Genomic DNA, 20,640 nt, shown 5'->3' with positions numbered 1-20,640 from the left:
ATCCCAATTATCCATTTTAATTATTTATTATATAATAAATGAAAGTATTTAATTTAAATGGTTATTCATCTGTATTAAACATGTCATTGCATTACCCATTTGAAAACGATTTAGAAGTAGCTGTTGCAGGATTTTACACAACATACTTAACTCCAAACATTACAGAAAAAAATAATAAATTAACGTTTTGCACTGAAGAACCTGAAGTTACAAGACAAGCCATAGTTCAACCTGGTCAATATAGTTTAAAAGAATTAGAAGAATATATTAAATCAAACCTTCCATTCTACACTGATGAATTCAAAGATACTTTTGAAATTACAGAAGACAGGAAAAGAAATAGAGTTAAAATATTTAGTGAGGTTTGTGATATAACCTTAGATACCATTAACACTGTATTAGGTTTTAGTGATAAAAACTTGGCTAATAACATAGAACATATTGGAGATAAACCACCAAGGTTTCATCCGTTTGATACTATAAATATTCATTGTGATTTAGCAGAAGGTATGATTTTAAAACACAATGATACAACACACAACGAAACAGACTTAATTGCAACATTTAGAACAAATGCAGAGTTTAGAGAACCAATTATATATGAACCTAATGAAAAGATATTTTTCCCAATACATCACAATAAATTTAATAATTTCAAAGTTTCAATTAAAGATGAAAATGGTGATTTGATTGATTTTGGTGGAGCTCGTATAACTGTTTTACTTGCTGTTAAATAACTCAAATTATTATATAATAAATATGGATATTTTTGGTAATACTAAAAGAAGGACTACAAACCTCAATCATGTAAGTGAAGTTTTTACATCAAATATAACATGGGTTGATTTCAAAAACAAAAGACTTGTTAATGTAAGAGATGCAATTGATCAACATGATGTAGTAACTTTACAACAGCTAGATTTAATAAATACTAATGTTAATAGCCAATTGGAAGGTGATAGAAACAAATTTGAAGATGTATTAAAAACATTACAAGACACATATATAAAGAAAGATGATTTTCAAAAGATTAGGATGGATACTACTAAATTGATTATGCAGAAAGAAACTATACCCCTAATATGTCGATTGAGAGTTAAAAATGTTAAGGAACCAATCTTTAGAATATTTAATCTCTCTAATGGTTACAAATTTCTATATAATGGGAAAATAATGCACATGGAATTAAGTTTGGATAAATACTTTCTAGAGATATATTTAGGTGATACTTTGATTGAAAATTTACCTGTAAACATTAAAAAGGGTGATATAATTACGTTTCAAGCAAATAAGAATTCAGCTATGGAAGAAGGGCAACCATTGCAAGTTATTATGTATATAGAAAGAGAGCTTTCATAAAACCATTTGCTATATTCAATCTATATAATAACATTCTAATTCAATCTATATAACAACATTCTAAATTGAATTATACAGATGAATTATAAATTGTTATATAGATTGAATTATTGTTCGAATTATAGATTAAGTTATAGAATGTTATATTGATTAAATTATATAGATGAACAGTGTTTGAATTGTAGAAGTTATTATATAGATTGATTATAGATTGAATTATAGATTGAAGTTGATGATCAATTATAGTATTAATCAACAACAGCATTAATTATAGTATTAATCATCAAATACCGACACCTGTTAATTATAGTATTAATCATCAAATATCGACACCCGTTAATTATAGTATTAATCATCAAATATCGACAACAGCATCAAACAAACATATGCTTGAATTATAGTTTGAATTAGGTTGATCTTTAGAATGATGTTGTTAGTTGATATAGTGTTTCAATTATAGATTGAGGTTAATAATTTTCCATATAATAAATAGTATGATGTATTGTGTTAAGTGTAAGAAATCAACAGATACAAAAATAGATAACATTAGAATAGAACAAAGAATGGAAGATATGTTAAGAAAGGTATATGTGTTGTATGTGGTACTAATAAATCCCAATTCATTAAAAACCCCGATTGACTATATGAAGGTGAAAGTATTAGAGAAGATATTATAGAAGAAATTCATAAACCATCTAGAAAAAATTATCCTAGGTTAAGTGTTATTGTTAAAGGTATAGATGATTTATGGCAAGCAGATCTTGTGGAAATGGATAGTGGTGTGTTAAAAGGTGTTTCAAAATTAAATAAAGGTTATAAGTATTTGCTAACGATTATAGATGTGTTTTCAAAATATGCATTTGCTGTTCCTGTTAAAGATAAGAGTGGTAAGAATGTTACAGAAGCATTTGAATCAGTGTTAAAAGTAAGAAAACCTAATAATTTACAAACTGATCAAGGTAAAGAGTTTTACAATAAAGAATTTGAAGATTTGATGGGAAAAAACAATATCAATCATTACTCAACATATAGTGGTAAAAAAGCTTCTGTTGTTGAAAGATTTAACAAAACACTTAAACAAAATATGTGGAAAAAATTTACTGTTCAAGGTAATTATAAGTGGTTAAAATATTGCAAGGTTTGGTTGATGAATATAATAACAAAGTACATAGAACAATTGGTGTGAAACCTGTAGAAGTGAATAAGAAAAATGAGCATGTGATATTGAAAAAAGTGTATAAGAAAGATTATAAGTCTGTTAAGTTAAAGTATAAGATTGGTGATTATGTTCGTATAAGTAAAATTAAAGGTTTGTTTGAAAAAGGATATACACCAAATTGGTCAACAGAAGTGTTTGTTATTAATGAGGTTATACCATCTAATCCACCAACATACAAAATTAAAGATTTAAACAATGAAGAAGTTAGAGGAAGATTTTATGAACCAGAATTATTGAAAACTAAATATAAGGATGAGTATTTGGTTGAAAAAATATTGAGAAAGAAAGGTAATAAAGTGTTTGTTAAATGGTTAGGGTTTGATAATTTACATAATAGTTGGATAGATAAAGAAAATGTTATAGTGTAAATTTAATGTGTTTAACTTTTATGAATATTTTCATACAAGGTAATAAAGTGTTTGTTAAATAATTAGGGTTTATTAAATGGTTAGGGTTTAATAATTTACATAATAATTAAATAATTAGGGTTTATTAAATGGTTAGGGTTTAATAATTTACATAATAATTAAATAATTAGGGTTTATTAAATGGTTAGGGTTTAATAATTTGCATAATAATTAAATAATTAGGGTTTATTAAATGGTTAGGGTTTAATAATTTGCATAATAATTAAATAATTAGGGTTTATTAAATGGTTAGGGTTTAAAAATTTGCATAATAATTAAATAATTAGGGTTTATTAAATGGTTAGGGTTTAATAATTTGCATAATAATTAAATAATTAGGGTTTATTAAATGGTTAGGGTTTAATAATTTGCATAATAATTAAATAAATAATTTGCATAATAATTGAATAATAAATAGTTTATTAAATGGTTAGAGTTTAATAATTTGCATAATAATTAAATAAATAAAAATAATATATATTATAAATGTTGTAATGTAATTTAATTTGTTTAAACATGAAAAATATTATGAAAATGAATTAAAAAATCTGGTGAATATAAAAAACGATACAGTGTTTTTTCATATAAGGTGTGTTATTATATGGAAAAACACTGTATCATTTTTTTATGTCGACATTAACAGCTGTATTAGAAAAATAAGTTGCTAATGTTGGTATAAAAATATTATGAAAATGAATTTAAAAATTTAGTGAATATAAAATTATGATACAGTGTTTTTCCATATAAAATGAGTATGAATAATGTTAATTTTACTGGTGAGGAGATGAAGGAGATGTCAATTACAAAACTAAAACAAATATGTAAAGTCAAGAAAATCCGCGGCTATAGTTATTTAAATAAGAGTGAATTAATCAAAAAAATCGAACAATACCAAAATGAACCAGATCAATTGAAAGTTATATACACAATGAAAGTTGTTGAACTAAAAAACCATTGTAAAAGGAAGGGGATAAAAGGTTATTCTAAATTAAGAAAGGCTGAACTTAATGACCGTATTATAAAATATGAAGATGAACAAAACAGATCACAAATTAGAAACATATTTCCATTTAAACAAGATGTTTTTGAAGAATCGAAACCACAACGAATACCAATTAAAGTACAAACAAAGGAAACAGCAATACAGAAACGATTACAAACTATCACAATTGAAAACATAGGAGGATATAAAGATCCAGTGAAGTTTTTAAATATAAGTGGGAAAGTAGTTATTAACAAAATCAAGGAAGAATTAAAGCACCATCCATTAAAAGTCAACCTTGTATTCATTTGTGATTATATTAAAGATAAAGAAGTACAAGAACGCAATTTTAAAACTATGAATGAAAGAATATTACAATCAACTGACTTAGATGAATATATAACCTATGCTAAACAAAAACTATGTAGAGAGATGGAGGAATTTCAAGGTAGAGGATCAGGATGGACATTGCACCAAATTAAACATTTAGAAATCAGACTAAATAAATATGTACCATTACGAGCTTCTTCCTATATTGACCTTCCTAAACCAATTAAAGATAAAAAAGCAGTGATTAATGTTCAAAATAAAGATAATAAATGTTTCTTATATTCTATTGCATGTTATTTAAAACCTATAGATCACCAATCACATCCTCAACGCCCTTCAAACTATACAGAAATTGTGGATGAATTACAAGAGAAATATTGTAAGGGTATTGAATTTCCTGTACAATTAAAAGATATAGTAAAGTTTGAAAAAAGAAGTAACATATCCATTAACGTGTATACCTATGATGATGAATATAATATATACCCACTTCAAATAACAAAAAATAAGCAGGATAAACACATCAATTTATTATATGTAAAAGATGAAAATAATGATCACTTTTGTTGGATAAAGGATTTATCAAGATTAGTAAGAAGTCAAGTAACAAAGCATAAGGAAAAATTATACTTTTGTGATAGGTGTTTAACAAGACATTTTAGAAATGAGATACAATTACAAGAACATGAACTATATTGTAAGGAGCATGAATCTGTTAGAATAGAACTTCCAAAACCATATAACAATCAAATACAATTTCAAAATTATAATAGATCATTGAGGGTACCATTTGCGATATATGCCGATTTTGAATGCTTGTTATGTAAAATGGATGTAGACCATAATTGTTCTAAAACTGTGAAGTATCAAAAGCATTTACCAATGAGTTTCTCTTATTATATTAAATACTCAAATGGTGTGTATAAACGTCCTGTTAGTTATATTGGTTTAGATGCTGCAAAGGTGTTTGTGGAGAAGTTAAAACAAGAAGCAATAGAAATAAAGAAAATATATAACAAAAGAGTTGAAATGAATAACCTAACTAAAGATGAGGAAGAGTTATATAATAATTCCAATAGTTGCCATATATGTGAGAAAAACTTGAATGATTTACCACCCGCAATTGAAAAACAAATAAATGTGTTAAATAAGAAAATAAAATTCGCTAAAAATAATGATAGCATGGTTGAAAAATTAGAAGAATGGAAACATGAATTAGGTAAATGTTTGAAAAATATAAATATAAATAAAGCAAAAGTAAGAGATCATGATCATTTAACTGGAAAGTTTAGAGGTGCAGCTCACAGTTATTGTAACTTAAGCTATCGAAATCCTAATTTCATTCCAGTATTTATTCACAATTTAAGTGGTTATGATACTCACCTATTTGTTAAAGAACTTGCTTATGATAAGAATGAAATAAAACTAATTGCAAATAATGAGGAAAAATATATAACATACTCAAAATATGTGAAGGTTGATAAAAAGAATGGAATTAATTTACGATTTCTAGATTCATTTAGGTTTATGTCAAGGGGTTTAGCAGAACTAGCAAATAACCTTACAAAAGAACAATATAGAGAAACGTCAAAGTATTTCACTTATGATTTATTAGATTTAGTAATTAAAAAAGGTGTGTACCCATATGATTATATTGACTCAATTGAAAGATTAGAAGAAACAAAACTACCTTCAAAAGAAATGTTCTTTAATAAACTTACTAACACCCACATCAGTGATGAAGATTATGAGCATGCGAAAAATGTTTGGAAGTCATTCAATATTAAAAATCTAGGTGAATATACAAAACTTTATAACAAGACAGATGTATTAATATTAGCCGATGTATTTGAAAATTTTAGAGATGTGTGTTTAAAGGCATATGGTTTAGATCCTGCTTGGTATTTCACTGCTCCTGGTTTATCGTGGGATTTGTTGGGATGTAGTATGGGCAGGAAGTTACATGAAATTGTACACATGCCGTTACGTAGCTGTTGTTAGGTAAATATTATGTGCAATGTTAAGATGAAATCGAATCGCTAGATTATGAAGAAGTAATTAATGTACGTGTGAGTTGAGATTAATATATTTAGTTAGGAGCCGTAGCGATTGTGTATCCACAAAATAATTGTTGGATAGATCTTGTGAAAAGTGTATACCATAAACAGGTATAGAAATAAAGTAAGCATTTCTACGAAAAGGTGTTACTGATTTGGGCAGGTCTATAGAATTACAGTAGACACAATTGAGGTGTGTTTATATTCTTTTAGGAAGAATATAGAATTTTACATTGGCGCAGTCGTTTATTGAAGTTACGCTCTGTTTAATTATGTCTACCATTCCGAGCTTTCCGATTTTTAATGTGGAAACTGATCGCCTCCAAACTTATTTGGAACGCTTTGAGTTTATGTGCATAGCAGCACAAATACCAGAAGAACGAAAGGTTGCAACATTATTTACAGTAATGGGAACAGAAGCTTATGATCAACTATGTAACATTTGCTGGCCAGATTCTCCATCAGCAAAATCTTATGAAGACATCAAGATCGTGATGAAAAAATATTATGCTGCAAAAGTAAATATAATTTCGGAAAGATATCAATTTCACATCATGCGACAGAAGCCTTACCAGTCAATTTCATCTTTTGTATTGGATTTAAAAAAAACAGTCGACCTTCTGTGAATATACCTGTTGTTTGGACGAAAATTTGAGGGATCAATTTGTTTTGGGGATTGCGGATGAATCAATTCGTAGAAAATTACTCAATACACGTGATCTAACATTCAACAAAGCAACAGAGATAGCATTAGCAATGGAAAGTACCGAACAACAACTTCGGCTTTATAAGACATCTGAAAAAAGTGAATTAAACGCTATCCAATCGCCAAGGATTCGTCAAAAAAACGACAGTTCATCAACATCACATAGCTCTTCGTTATCTTCTGCTCAGGCTTCACCAAAGTCAAAGAGTAATTGCCGATATTGTTCGATGCAGCATAAACGAGGACGTTGCCCGGCATGGGGAAAGATTTGTTTACGTTGTGGACGAAAAAATCATTTTGCTTTGACATGTAAATATGATTCGTTTGTGTCTTCAGAATCAGAACGTCAAACACAAGGTTTAGTTAATTCTGGGTATCAAGAGCCTGCAATCTGTGATCAACATGAAGCCCAAGAATTAAGTAATTTGGCAAACATTCTACGGCTTGATACAATCTGGGTAGAAACTCCAAATGCAGATATGGCAGGAACAGACCCAACTTCGGCTTCGGATATGTTACCAGCAATTGCAGACAGTACAAGTAGCGATATGGAACAGCCACAGATTAACGAACATACATTAAGTACTTCTGTAGATTCTGTGACGGACGAAGTAATGGGATTGAAAAACAATTCAATGTCAAATGATGAAATCCAAAAACCAATACATATTGTACAGCGTAAAAGACGCATGAGAAACAAAAGAGCATCATCACACCGGCAACTAAAATCAGCTACTGGTACCGAAATAGAAAAAGCAAATAAAAAAAGTGTAGAAAAGAAGTCGTCAGATGGCATGGCTAGCAACTCGAATGGTGAAGATCCGTTGCATAAACGGTCAATTGATCGAGATAATTTGTTAGTTGCGGTAGTTGAGAAACTAGAGAACTTAGAGGCACAGATTGATGAGCTGAGAACCTGGTGCAAAGCACCGAAGAAGAAAGACAAGCGAGATTGACAATTGAGACTGTATTCATGATTAATTGTTGTAATGAAAAAAAAAATACTAATTGTATTTAATGTTGTTTTTTAGTGGCGGCGGTTTTTTAGGTAACAGGGGGAGAGTGTTGGGATGTAGTATGGGCAGGAAGTTACATGAAATTGTACACATGCCGTTACGTAGCTGTTGTTAGGTAAATATTATGTGCAATGTTAAGATGAAATCGAATCGCTAGATTATGAAGAAGTAATTAATGTACGTGTGAGTTGAGATTAATATATTTAGTTAGGAGCCGTAGCGATTGTGTATCCACAAAATAATTGTTGGATAGATCTTGTGAAAAGTGTATACCATAAACAGGTATAGAAATAAAGTAAGCATTTCTACGAAAAGGTGTTACTGATTTGGGCAGGTCTATAGAATTACAGTAGACACAATTGAGGTGTGTTTATATTCTTTTAGGAAGAATATAGAATTTTACAGGATTCAATGTTAAAGGTGACTAAAATCGAACTAGAAATGTTAACTATGACAAAATATTAATGATTGAAAAAGGTATAAGAGGTGGAATTTCACAATGTAGTAAGAGGTATGTAAAAGCAAATAATAAGTATATGAAAAGTTATAATAAAGATGAACTTTCAAAGTATTTAACTTATCTAGATGCAAATAATTTATATGGATGGGCAATGAGTCAATACATGCCTTACAAAGACTTTAAATGGGTTCAACCTTACATAAACATAATGAATATTCCAGATAATTCAGAAACTGGTTACATATTAGAAGTTGATTTAGAATATCCAGAATACTTACATGATAAACATACAGATCTACCATTAGCTCCAGAAAATATGTGCCCACCAGGATCGAAAGAATCAAAATTATTAACAACGCTTTACAATAAAGAAAGATATGTTATTCACTATAGAAATTTAAAATTATATATGTCACTTGGAATGATATTAAAGAAAATTCACCGAGTATTAGAGTTCAAGCAATCAAACTGGTTAAAGGAATATATTGATCTAAATACAAATATGAGAACACAAGCTAAGAATAATTTCGAGAAAGATTTTTACAAGTTAATGAATAATAGTGTATTTGGTAAAACAATGGAAAACATTAGAAAGAGGCCATCTATTACCTTAGAATGTGATCCAATGAGGGTGGAAAAGTTAATAGCGAAACCGAACTTTGATTATAGAACAATATTTACTGAAGATTTGTGTGCGATACATATGAAAAAAGAAAAATTGACCTTCAACAAACCTATATATGTTGGTATGAGTGTGTTAGATTTATCAAAACTATTAATGTATGACTTCCATTACAACATTATGAAACCTAAATATGATATTGATATAAACTTATGTTATACGGATACTGATAGTTTTATATATGAAATTGGGACAAATGACTTCTACAAAGACTTAAATGAAATGATTGATTTATTTGATACAAGTGATTATGGAAAGGATAATCAATATGGAATACCATTAGTAAACAAAAAAGTATTAGGAAAGATGAAGGATGAAAACAATGGTAAAATAATGACAGAATTTATTGGGTTAAGGTCGAAAATGTATGCCTTTAAAGTTGAAAATAAAGAGGAGAAAAAAGCAAAAGGAATAACAAAATGTGTAGTAGCAAAAGAGTTACAATTTGATGATTATAAGCAAACCCTATTCAATGATGTGAAAACATATAAAAATATAAATCTAATTCGAAGTTGTAAGCATGATGTGTATACCATAGCTGTAAATAAATTAGCTTTAGATTCAAATGATGATAAAAGATATATATTAGAGGGTGGTATAAGTACATTAGCTTGGGGGCATTATAAAATATAGTTAAAATGTATTTATGTGTAGTTTAGTTTTAAGCCATATTTAATTAACTTTTATGTATAGTTTAGTTTTAGGTCATATTTAATTAACTTTTATGTATAGTTTAGTTTTAGGTCATATTTAATTAACTTTTATGTATAGTGTAGTTTTAGGTCATATTTAATTAACTTTTATGTATAGTTTAGTTTTAGGTAAATTTAATTAACTTTTATGTATAGTTTAGTTTTAGGTAAATTTAATTAACTTTTATGTATAGTTTAGTTTTAGGTCATATTTAATTAACTTTTATGTATAGTTTAGTTTTAGGTAAATTTAATTAACTTTTATGTATAGTTTAGTTTTAGGTCATATTTAATTAACTTTTATGTATAGTTTAGTTTTAGGTCATATTTAATTAACTTTTATGTATAGTTTAGTTTTAGGTCATATTTAATTAACTTTTATGTATAGTTTAGTTTTAGGTCATATTTAATTAACTTTTATGTATAGTTTAGTTTTAGGTAAATTTAATTAACTTTTATGTATAGTTTAGTTTTAGGTCATATTTAATTAACTTTTATGTATAGTTTAGTTTTAGGTCATATTTAATTAACTTTTATGTATAGTTTAGTTTTAGGTCATATTTAATTAACTTTTATGTATAGTTTAGTTTTAGGTCATATTTATATTTTTTAAGTCATAAAAGTTGTTTTTGTAATTTTATCCTTAGACATAGACAACCAGTAACGCGTTAGAAAAAAATTATAAAAAATAGAAACCATTTACCGTTTGAATTTTGAAAATCGGTTAATATTTGACGATGTTGTAGTCAATTCAAAATTTCGGGAATTTTTTACGGGTTTATTTTTGAGTTTTCGGGAAAATGTTATTCTTTAAAAAAGTCTTAGAATTTTATTCTAATTATGGTAGTATTTTTATTTTTTCGATTTGTTGAAATTTTGTGGAGATATTGAAAAAGGGAAAAGTATCCTTTGGGTTATGCAGCCATTTATGCATTTTGTAAAATTGGTTATGTTATTAGTATTCATTTACCGTTTGAATTTTTGAAATCGGTTAATTAGGAGCCGAGGAATTAATTAATAACGTTATTTGGGGCTAAAACTATCAGTGTTGCCAACTCACTTTTAACAATTATCATATTTATTAGTAATGGGGTGAATTCATCCCTATATGTTTTAAAGCGATATCTTGAAAAATTAAAATCCTGGAACGTTCCGAAAAAATATATTGAGTTGGCAACCCTTATATGACGTAATCTAACAGGCATTATACAACGTCATCAGTATACAGCTCCATCTCTCACGAGTGCTAGCTAAAAAGTTCTGTTGAAGGAAGAGACTAATACATATATATGTATGTTGGTGTGGGAAGAAGGAAAAAGAAAGAGACTATAAATCTCATGTACATATATGATCATGCTTCTCTCAAGCAAACTGAATTGTAAATGTGTGTGTGTGTGCACAAACCTTCTGTGTTGGGTTGTATAAATACAGGCGGCAAAATGCTAAATTCGTTATTTTTTATCCGATTTCAAAAATTCAAACGGTATTTAAAAGAGTATGTATCAGAGTTTAAAATGCAATTGTTTATTCTTGTTAAATGTTGTTAGATTTAGTGATTTTTTTTGTTTTTGTAACCAAATTTAGTGATTTTTTTGTAACCATATTTAATGATTTTTGAAGTCAAACCGGTTATAACCAGATTTTGTAACTAGATTTAGTGATTTTTGAAGTCAAAACCGGTTATAACCAGATTTTGTAACTAGATTTAGTGATTTTTGTTTTTGTAACTAGATTTAGTGATTTTTTGTAACTAGATTTAGTGATTTTTTGTAACTAGATTTAGTGATAGAATGCATTAGAAGTTATTATGAGTAAGATAGAAGTTATTTGAGATGTGATAGAAGTTATTTGGGAAATAGGGAGTGCGGTAGAAATTATTAGGGGTAGTTTAGAAGTTATTTGGAGGTAGGGGGATGCGCTATTGTTATTAGAAGTGCGCTATTATTATTGATGGTGTGCTAGATTGTTATTGGAAATGATGAGGTGGCGCAGAATCCCCATCCCATCCCTACTCACGTGATTTGTTTTTCTTTTATTTATTTATAAGCCTGGTCCCTGAAAAGAAAATGTTCATCATTACATTCTTTTGTCTTTTGATCAATATACATTTTTTATTGACATAAATATAAAATAAATCTAATATAAACATACAGTGGCGTAATTGTGATTTTGTTTTGGGGGGCTTTGCTAACTTTTTTCCTGGAAATGTGAAAATTCTGCTAGATATTCACTTACTTTAAAATAGCAAATAAAATTTCTGGGGGAGTTAAGGCCTGAAACCCCCCGTAAATACACCACTGTAGACTTACAGATTCACATTCTTCTATTACTAAGGTTACCATCCGTCCCGATTTTGTCGGGACAGTTCCGACGTGGCTGTGTCGGTACTTGAAAATGCCTCGACTACAACGTGCAAGAGGGAACCCCACAATAGCGGCAGGCATGCAGGTACGTAAAATGATAGACCTTAAATGGTCATATTTTAATTGCTATATATTATACAATTTATGATCTATATTATTTAAATGATCTCATTTCCTTTTATTAATTACATAAATATGATTCATTCTTCACTAGAAAGACTTGTACGAGGCACGTCCACAAAATAACTGTATTGAGCCCTCGCGGGCAGAAAGAATTTGTTATTGCTATGTTGGTCACACTGCCCTGTAGCTTAGTTTCTAACCCTTTCCAGCGAGCCCAATCACGCGTCAGTACGACCAAAACTGTGGACACAGTAACGTCTCCCATGAAAGATGTCGATAAAATCGAGTCGAGATTCGCAGCGCTATCCGTTATCTTGTTATGAAGGGAAAATCTTCCTTCTGAAGTTTCTCACGAGATTAAATCAGTTTATAGGGAAGGAATTATGAATCTACAAGTGTGCTTAAGTAGTCTTGTGAATCTAAAAGCGGTCGTAGTGATGTGCAAAATGAGTAAAGGAATGGAAGACCGTCGATTTTGACTGATATGTCCAGTGACGACGCCAGAGGGGGGGCGAGCGCCCCCCTAGTAGCTACTTCTGCCCCCCTGACTGCCACCTAGCCTGCCCCCCCCCAGACTCCTACAATCTTTAAACATTCTACATGTAGTATTTTATATTAGTATCATAATCAATCTCATTGTCAAATTGGGGGGGCGCGGTGGCTCAGTGGTAGAGCGTTCACCTCTGGTGCTTGGGGTCCCGGGTTCGATCCCAGCCCCCGCCAAGTGAACTTTGTGGTGGACGAACACCGTGCTCGTGGGTTTTCTCGGGGTTCTCCCGTTTCCTCCCACTTTCTTCATTCCACCATTTCACTCATCTCTCATTATCACCGTCTCCTTTAGCCTAACCGGCATAACCGTGGGACGTAAAACTCAAAGATTTCATTTCATTTCATTTTCATTGTCAAATTGTAGTCTACTTTCCATGCATTTACTATGTAGCAGATTAGTCCTCAAGCTTTCCTCTTTGAGCGTCTAGGTATGCACGCATATTTCTGTTTTCTAATTTGGCGCCTTTTGAGGCAAATTTTAGTTATAATTCTTTCTTATGATTTTTAATTATTGCGCTAGTGAACAATACTAGATTTGGTCGACAAACCAGTTAACGTAACTTGTTTGAATTTATCCAGGTGTGAAGTTTTCAGTTTCATATTTTGTTTTATTTAAAGGTTCTATACTTCTTTTTTTCTGAAACATTATTCTCGGTTTTCAATATTCAGAGGATGTGCTTATAACAGCTTAGTTTGCAACTACCAGGGCTTAATTTTTTGAAGGGGATAAAAAGAATTGTCTTTTTCCTTCCTGCAAATGATAGTAATAAATTTATGAAATTAAATTGATTCCCAATAAAGAGTATTGTCAGAGTGCTGATCTTTAGTTAGTAATTGGTATATACTAGTGCTTCCTTACTTACTTTGTTTCAAAGCACTGACGTGACGTCTACCATATTGACTAGGAACTGCTGGAAAAATTCGTAGCCTAACCCAGAATGGTGAAGTTTTACTTCTTCTACACTTCCCCCGAGAGTCAATATACTACCTTGTGCAGTGCTTCAGTTTTTGCAGAAAAGTTAAAAAATCTGAAGATTTCCTCGCACCACTGTTCGTAGCCCCACCCAACCAGGTACATTCTAGGAACGTGCCATTTAAGTTCCATATGTACCGTTTACGTACCTGGTACTTGAAAAATGTACATTTCATATGCATAGCACGTGTCGCTAGGTACGTGCCTTTCGAGGAATTTCTGACACTTGAAAGGTACTTTTACATGCTTCACTGGAATGTGAGGAATGTGAATGGCACATACCCCATGTACCATGGCATGGTTGTGCGTAAGTTGCTTCGTATTGCGACTAGGGTTGCCAATTTAGCCACTTTGTGACGAGATCTGGCCATTTTGAGAACGTCGTTAGTCACATAATTTCCAAAGAGCCAATAGTGGCTTTTTAGCCATATGCTTTTCACTTCTATAGCCACTTTCTGAGTTTAGCCACATTGTAATATATTGTGTGTGTCATTTTGCAATTTTCTGACGTTTGATGCGTTCTCTAGGTTGTAACATTCTAAACCCCACTGTCAGAATTGTCCTCATAAAATTAGCATTGATGGTTATATTGTGACGTTACACAGCAGAGAATTAGTTCAAAACCTGTACGTTAAAACTAGACGTTAAATAAAATTTTCGGGAAGACGTAAGTTTAAGTATAAACTAACTCCTTAAAGAAATTCAGCCTGATAATATAGACATCCTTCAGGAAATGTCGCTTTTCAGTGGCAATAAGCTTGAAACCGGTGAAACATCTTTTACTGATTTAGCTTCTTCTTTCACCTTCTGTGGAATTTGAAGATAATATCGACAAAATTGAAAATCAGTGGCGATTATAAATCTTCGATTGAAGAATTTTTGCAAGAAACTAGCTGAACCTGCGCTCTCTACACAGCGCATTATTCGCATATGAGCATATATCGCCTTATCATTCCTTACATCTGTACATGTCTCTTTACAGACACAAGTTAAAGACGTATTGATTTAAAAATAGCCAAGGGGTATCATAAAGGGGGATTTTTCGATTATTTTTCTGAATATCTCGCACCGTTTGCAAGATTTGAGCCTACTTCCGGTTGGAGTTTCTAATTCATGTACGACCAGTGTTTTCTTTCTTCTTGCATGCAGTATGTAATAAGCAAATACATTACATACAAAATTAATATATTGTCAGTTCTATATATGGTGCTTATTGGGAAAAACACTCCCCAAAAACGTTCATCTTAGACTGGAGAAATGGTTATCCTTCCTTTTCCATTATTATTTGGCTATGAAACAAATGCCGGAGACATATACAACCGCTATATACAACAGTGTGGTGTTGGAATGTGTAATGATTAGGATGTGATGTTTTATTTTATTTTTTTGAAATTTCAACACTTCCAATGTACCCGTAAAAATGTACTAAAGAAATAGTGCCCATGTTTTTTAAATATTCAATTAGAACTGGACAATCTACATGAAATTTGCAATCGATCAGTGAAAACGTCATCTTTCTAGAGCCTGTAGTTTCTGAGATCTCATTGTCGAGAAACATATATGTGTATTTTAAAAGAGCTCCAAAGATGGCAGCACAATTCATTTGCATGTATTTCGGAGAAGGCTTACTAAAGGCAAAGGCCTTGAACAATAATTTAAAAGGATAAACTTTGTGAAAAATATTTATTTCAGTAATTTATTTAAACTACACTCTTTTAAAAATATTTGTCTTTGTTATAAACGTGAAATCACAAATAACCGTAAATCAAAGGTTTGAATGCTAAGATTATAGGTTAGAGCTCGGTCGCTCGTTAATGTTACTGTAATATTTTAATAGATAGTTAAATTGCCACACAGATGCCGGAGGAGGGCATATATTTTCAGAGTTAGTTGCTTGGCTTTTTTTAAAAGTACAAGCTTCTAAATTCGAACGTAAAAATGAAGCGTTAAGGTTTTAGTATTTAAGTACTCGCACCCCCAGTTGCATAGCACTGCCCTAAGGAACATTACTGACATGCCTAGTACATTCCTGGCACATGCCAATACCAAGTAAATGTGTCAAGTACATACACGGTACGTGATATACACATAATAGATACATTCCTCGGTATGTGTCATGCACGTACTTTTGGGCGGAAGTAACCTTATTCCTTACATGTGTATTTCACATGATTGCTCTATTCACGTACCTATCATGTACATTCCAATGTACCTCGAGGAACATTCTTTACCCATGATCAGTATGTACTTGTGTTGGGTGGGGCACTACCCCTATCAGATCTAAAATGACGTCCTTTCAAGTGTTATTTAAGTTTGGGAAATAAGTACACGTAATAGTTAGACGGAGCTAAATCTTCGGAATAAGAATGATTATTTAGACATTGAAATCCTAGATTATGCAATGTCAGTTGTGTACGCAGGGGTTTGATGGACAGGTGTATTCTCCTGAAGGAACAGAATTCCTTTCTTTTCATTTTCCGCGGCGTTGAACTTTGAATTTTCCTTTCAGTTTTGTAAGTAATGTAGAGATTCTGGATTAAATATCTGACCGTTGCGGAGGTAGTCTATGAGTACGACTCTATACTTATCCCACAAGAATGTTGCGAACAGTTTTCCAACCTACTTCTGTGTCTTGAACTTCTTGGGGCGATGGAGAAATGAGTGCTATTACTCCATTGACTGTTGTTTCGATTCAGGATCATAGTGGTACAACCATATTTCATCTATGGTTACTATTCGTGAGCAAAAGTGATCAGCATTACGGTCAAATTGGAAGAAGATTTCTCTTAATGTCATTACTCTTTTATTTTCCTGATAGATATTTTGGGAACCCATTATGCCAAGAACTTGAGCACACCCAAGCCATTCTGAATTATGCTACCGACGAGTTCCAAAGAAATGCCCAGAATCTCTGACACAAGTTTTGCTGAGAAGGTAAAAACTGAGAAAGCGGGGTGCAGCCAGACCTCAGACTATAATAAGTATATCGTGAGTTTACTATACACTTTAAAAACTATATAAATAATAGCTTAAATTATTTTTATTACTCAAAAACTGGGGTGGCCTAGGCCCTCCGGCGCCGGGCTATATCCACCACTGAATGAAATGCTGCAATTTTCAAGAATAATGTCACAAATTGCATCTATGATTTCGGGAAATGTCATTGCTTTTAATCATCCTGGATGTAAAGCATAATTTGTTGAGAAATCGCCATGTTTATACTAAGCCACTTACTTCTTCACCACTGTATATAACGGAGGACAGTCCCGTGGTGCTTCACTGATTTCCTACTTCAGTGACTTTCCTTGGTGGAACAAAAATGTTATAACAGTTAGGATCTGGATGTTCGTAAAATTCGCTGTTTGGGCACACATAATCACTTCAGGGGCCTGAGAAACAATAAGAATTTCATTATTAATATGAAAATTTGTATTTGTACATACAGAGATATGTTTTTTGCAAATCTACAGTTTCATTTTTTTTTTTAACCTAGTACTTACCGTACACTCCTTCTGGATTGGACTACGTCATTTTCAGCAGCTTCTCGTAAATTTTCTCTCTCTCTGTCTATTATACATATATATATATATATATATATATATATATATATATATATATAGAGAGAGAGAGAGAGAGAGAGAGAGAGAGAGGTAAGAGAGATACGTAGCATATAGTACTAGACGAATGTGTTACTTGTAGCAAACGCGAAAGTAATTCAATTTATGTTTACGCTTCAAAAGTTTCATTGAAAAATATTTCATGTGCAGACGTTGCTTATTTGTTAGTTACAAATTTTACTTGAAATAAATTTAATTTATAATTATATAGGTCTAATATGAAAACAGCAACGAAATACATAATGTAATGTAAAATAAGTGAAACGTAATAAATATATCATTTTTGGTATGGCAAATAGCCGCCCCCCCCCCCGAAAATGTATCTGCCCCTCCTTTGCCCCCCTAAGAACTTAAAGCTGGCGTCGTCACTGGATATGTCCTTTCTCTTGACCTGCCGCCTTTAGACTATCATCTGTTCACATCCCTGAAGATGCACATGGGTGGGAAAAATTTTCAACTGACGAGGAGGTGAGGGTGAGGATGAAGAATTGGGCAAAAGAAATGCTGGCGGCAGACTTCTTTGACCAAGGAATAAAAAAAATAGTCCCTCGTCTCACTAAGTGCATTGAGAGGGATGGTGTCTACATGAAAAAATGGTTTACATATGGACTGATGTAAGCATGTAAAAGTTTTGTTTTAAATAAATTTTCTGAAACCTACAAAAATCTAGTACACTTATTTTCTGGACGTGCCTCGTATTAATTACATTACTATGAAAAAAAGACCACTGACAAATTTCTTCTTCTATTAGCTGCATCAAGTGTCCCTACATTTTGCTTTGGAATAGTGGCAACCCTGTCTATTACCAATGTTGAGCTCAATGCGTTTTCATCTGTTTGAAGTTATATTTATTTTCTGTTGCTGTTTCTTTTTTGTTTTTATTTATTTTGTTTAAGTATTCTAGTTCACATTTTGTATATGATCGATGTTAGAATTTTGGACATACCACCTAGAGATATTTACAAAAAACACAGAACACACAACATATAGGGGGAACTGTGGTTAGTACGTGATACTAATTAACTCGGTGATAAATTTTCATTATCACAACGTAGATTTAGTTCGAAACTTGTCCAACAAAAAGCAGTTTTTTTCTGCTCACTTATGGACATGTATTTGCTTCTTTGTTTATAGAGCATTTAGAAGACAAATTTAGCAGGCAAAATACAGACAAGAAATCATGAAGAAGTAACCTTAAAATTATGATAAGCCAACATTTCAGTGTTACCGACTCATAAAACGCTACAAAATGTTTATTTCTCGTGAGTGTCAAAATCTGCGTATCTAATGTCATTGTTTGCAGAAAATTGAAAATAAATATTAGAAGCAATGTTTTGATGGAACACGTGCCATTTAATGCTGTAACAGGTTGAGTATAATCACGGGTAAAAGTGAGGGGGAGTGCGGGGAAACGTTGTCCCCCACTTCCTTTAAATATTTATGGCGTTTCCCCACTTCCTAAAAGATAAAAATGGGCGTACATAGGCAAAGGGGACGGCGTGACACCATACATCCCCTTAACTCTTCAGATCCACTTTTACCCCTGATGTACAATTAAATATCGCTTAAAGAGGCTACTGATTCATCTGTAGAATATCATTAGTGGTGTAGACCAAAGTTCCATAAACCGTACAGCAACTAATTTTCATGTAAAAGTAGGCCTATAAGTAATTAAAATAGTTCTTTCGGAAAATATATTTGAGAAAATTATAGACGACACAATGAGCTCTCTCTAAACTATTTCTGTCGCATTTTAAGTTCATTGCCTGAAAGTCATTAAATATGAATGCCAAATTTGCTGTTACATGCATAGACATTAATTAATTATGTTACTCATTCGTTTTGTTCCAGAAATGCTTTCAGAGGGAAGCCTGATAGGAGGGTCAATCCATCTGAAGTGGTCCAAAGATGGTGAAAGTGGTTTCTCGACCATTTCCGAAAATTATAGAAATTGGAGTGTGATGAACCTTGTGTATGAGAAGGTCAATAACACTATTCACGTTGTCGTATGTACAAATGTTCCTGAACGGCGGCCATCTTTGTTGTCGGTGGAGTGTCGTTTTATGGATTTGCAAGCGTGTACAGTGTACGGTGCTCAGGACGGACATCAGACAAACACGAAACAAAAACGAATGTTTACAGAAGTAACTGAGGTATACGAAGAATGTATACTTCTGCTTTTAAATAAATATGCAGGGTTGCAAACCAATACATGAAATCACCAGAAAAACTACAGAAAACCACACTTTTGAAGAGGCTGTATGTTGGAATGGCATAAAGTGAGGGGTTCATAGTGCTGAATACTATTGCATGTAAAGAATCTAAAGAATTATCCACAGCTATGATACTACTGACACCGTTGATTTATCGGGGTCCGGAAGTTGAAGTTTGTGATTTCGATGCCATTTTTGTAGCGTAATATCTCAGGAGGGCAAAGTGCTAAAAATTGCTGCTTATGCCACAAGGTAATTCTGTATGTGAATAAACTAGTGCAAAAAAAAAAAAAAAAAAAAAGGACTGATATTAGATGGAGAAAAAATGAGGACATGGTAAAAACGCGAAGAAAGCACTGCGTGACCATGATCGTATCCAGGAAAAAAATTAAATGTTTGGATATATTTAATCTAGATCTCAAAAACTACGCATGGTTCACCAATTAGACCTGCTTTCGTTTGTGTTCAGTTGTGCAAAAGTTTGCTAGTGGTTTGTTTCGTCTTTCTAGCTCCATGGTCATTGCCACGTCTATATGGGAGAAGGGTTAGTTCCCTGTTGCACCCACGACACTCATCGTCGAACTGGACCGCGATATTAAGGCACTCAATGTATCAGACAAGTGCAATTGAAATCCAATCCCAGTTACACAAATTAATGTGTTCACAAGGTTGCGTTACATTTATCTATGGTATAGATGTAAATCGTAGATGTATGGAGAAAAAGATTGTGCCGAATGGATTGAGTGGATTTTGTAACGTTTGGTTCCATGCAATTAGCTTCCAGTACGTAAGAGGTTTTCAAACAAAGAGAAGAAAATATATGTAGGATTCGTTGTTGAAGGTAATGGAAATAGCTGATTGGAGTTATAAATGAATAAGGGACGTTATGAAT

At 31.9% G+C, this 20,640-nt stretch overlaps 1 protein-coding gene across 1 annotated transcript; it reads left to right on the top strand.

Annotated features, from left to right (window-relative positions):
• The first annotated feature begins 12,249 nt into the window (after positions 1 to 12,249).
• On the top strand, positions 12,250 to 20,049 carry LOC145681470 (uncharacterized). Its single transcript, XM_081753113.1, has 2 exons — positions 12,250 to 12,358; positions 19,387 to 20,049. Exon 2 carries the CDS (start codon positions 19,389 to 19,391, stop codon positions 19,749 to 19,751), a length of 363 nt encoding a protein of 120 aa, XP_081609239.1. The 5' UTR covers positions 12,250 to 12,358; positions 19,387 to 19,388; the 3' UTR covers positions 19,752 to 20,049.
• The last annotated feature ends 591 nt before the right edge of the window (positions 20,050 to 20,640 follow it).

This window comes from Thermobia domestica, chromosome 3, assembly GCF_964235325.1.
Source record: "Thermobia domestica chromosome 3, izTheDome1.hap1.1, whole genome shotgun sequence".
Taxonomy (NCBI): domain Eukaryota; kingdom Metazoa; phylum Arthropoda; class Insecta; order Zygentoma; family Lepismatidae; genus Thermobia; species Thermobia domestica.
The sequence above is the reverse complement of the archived record's forward strand: the minus strand, read 5'-3'. Positions and strand labels throughout refer to the sequence as shown.

What these genes read in the sequence shown, in the direction of transcription:
- LOC145681470 (XM_081753113.1), top strand. Translation starts at nt 19,389, where the DNA reads ATGCTTTCAGAGGGAAGCCTGATAGGAGGGTCAATCCATCTGAAGTGG.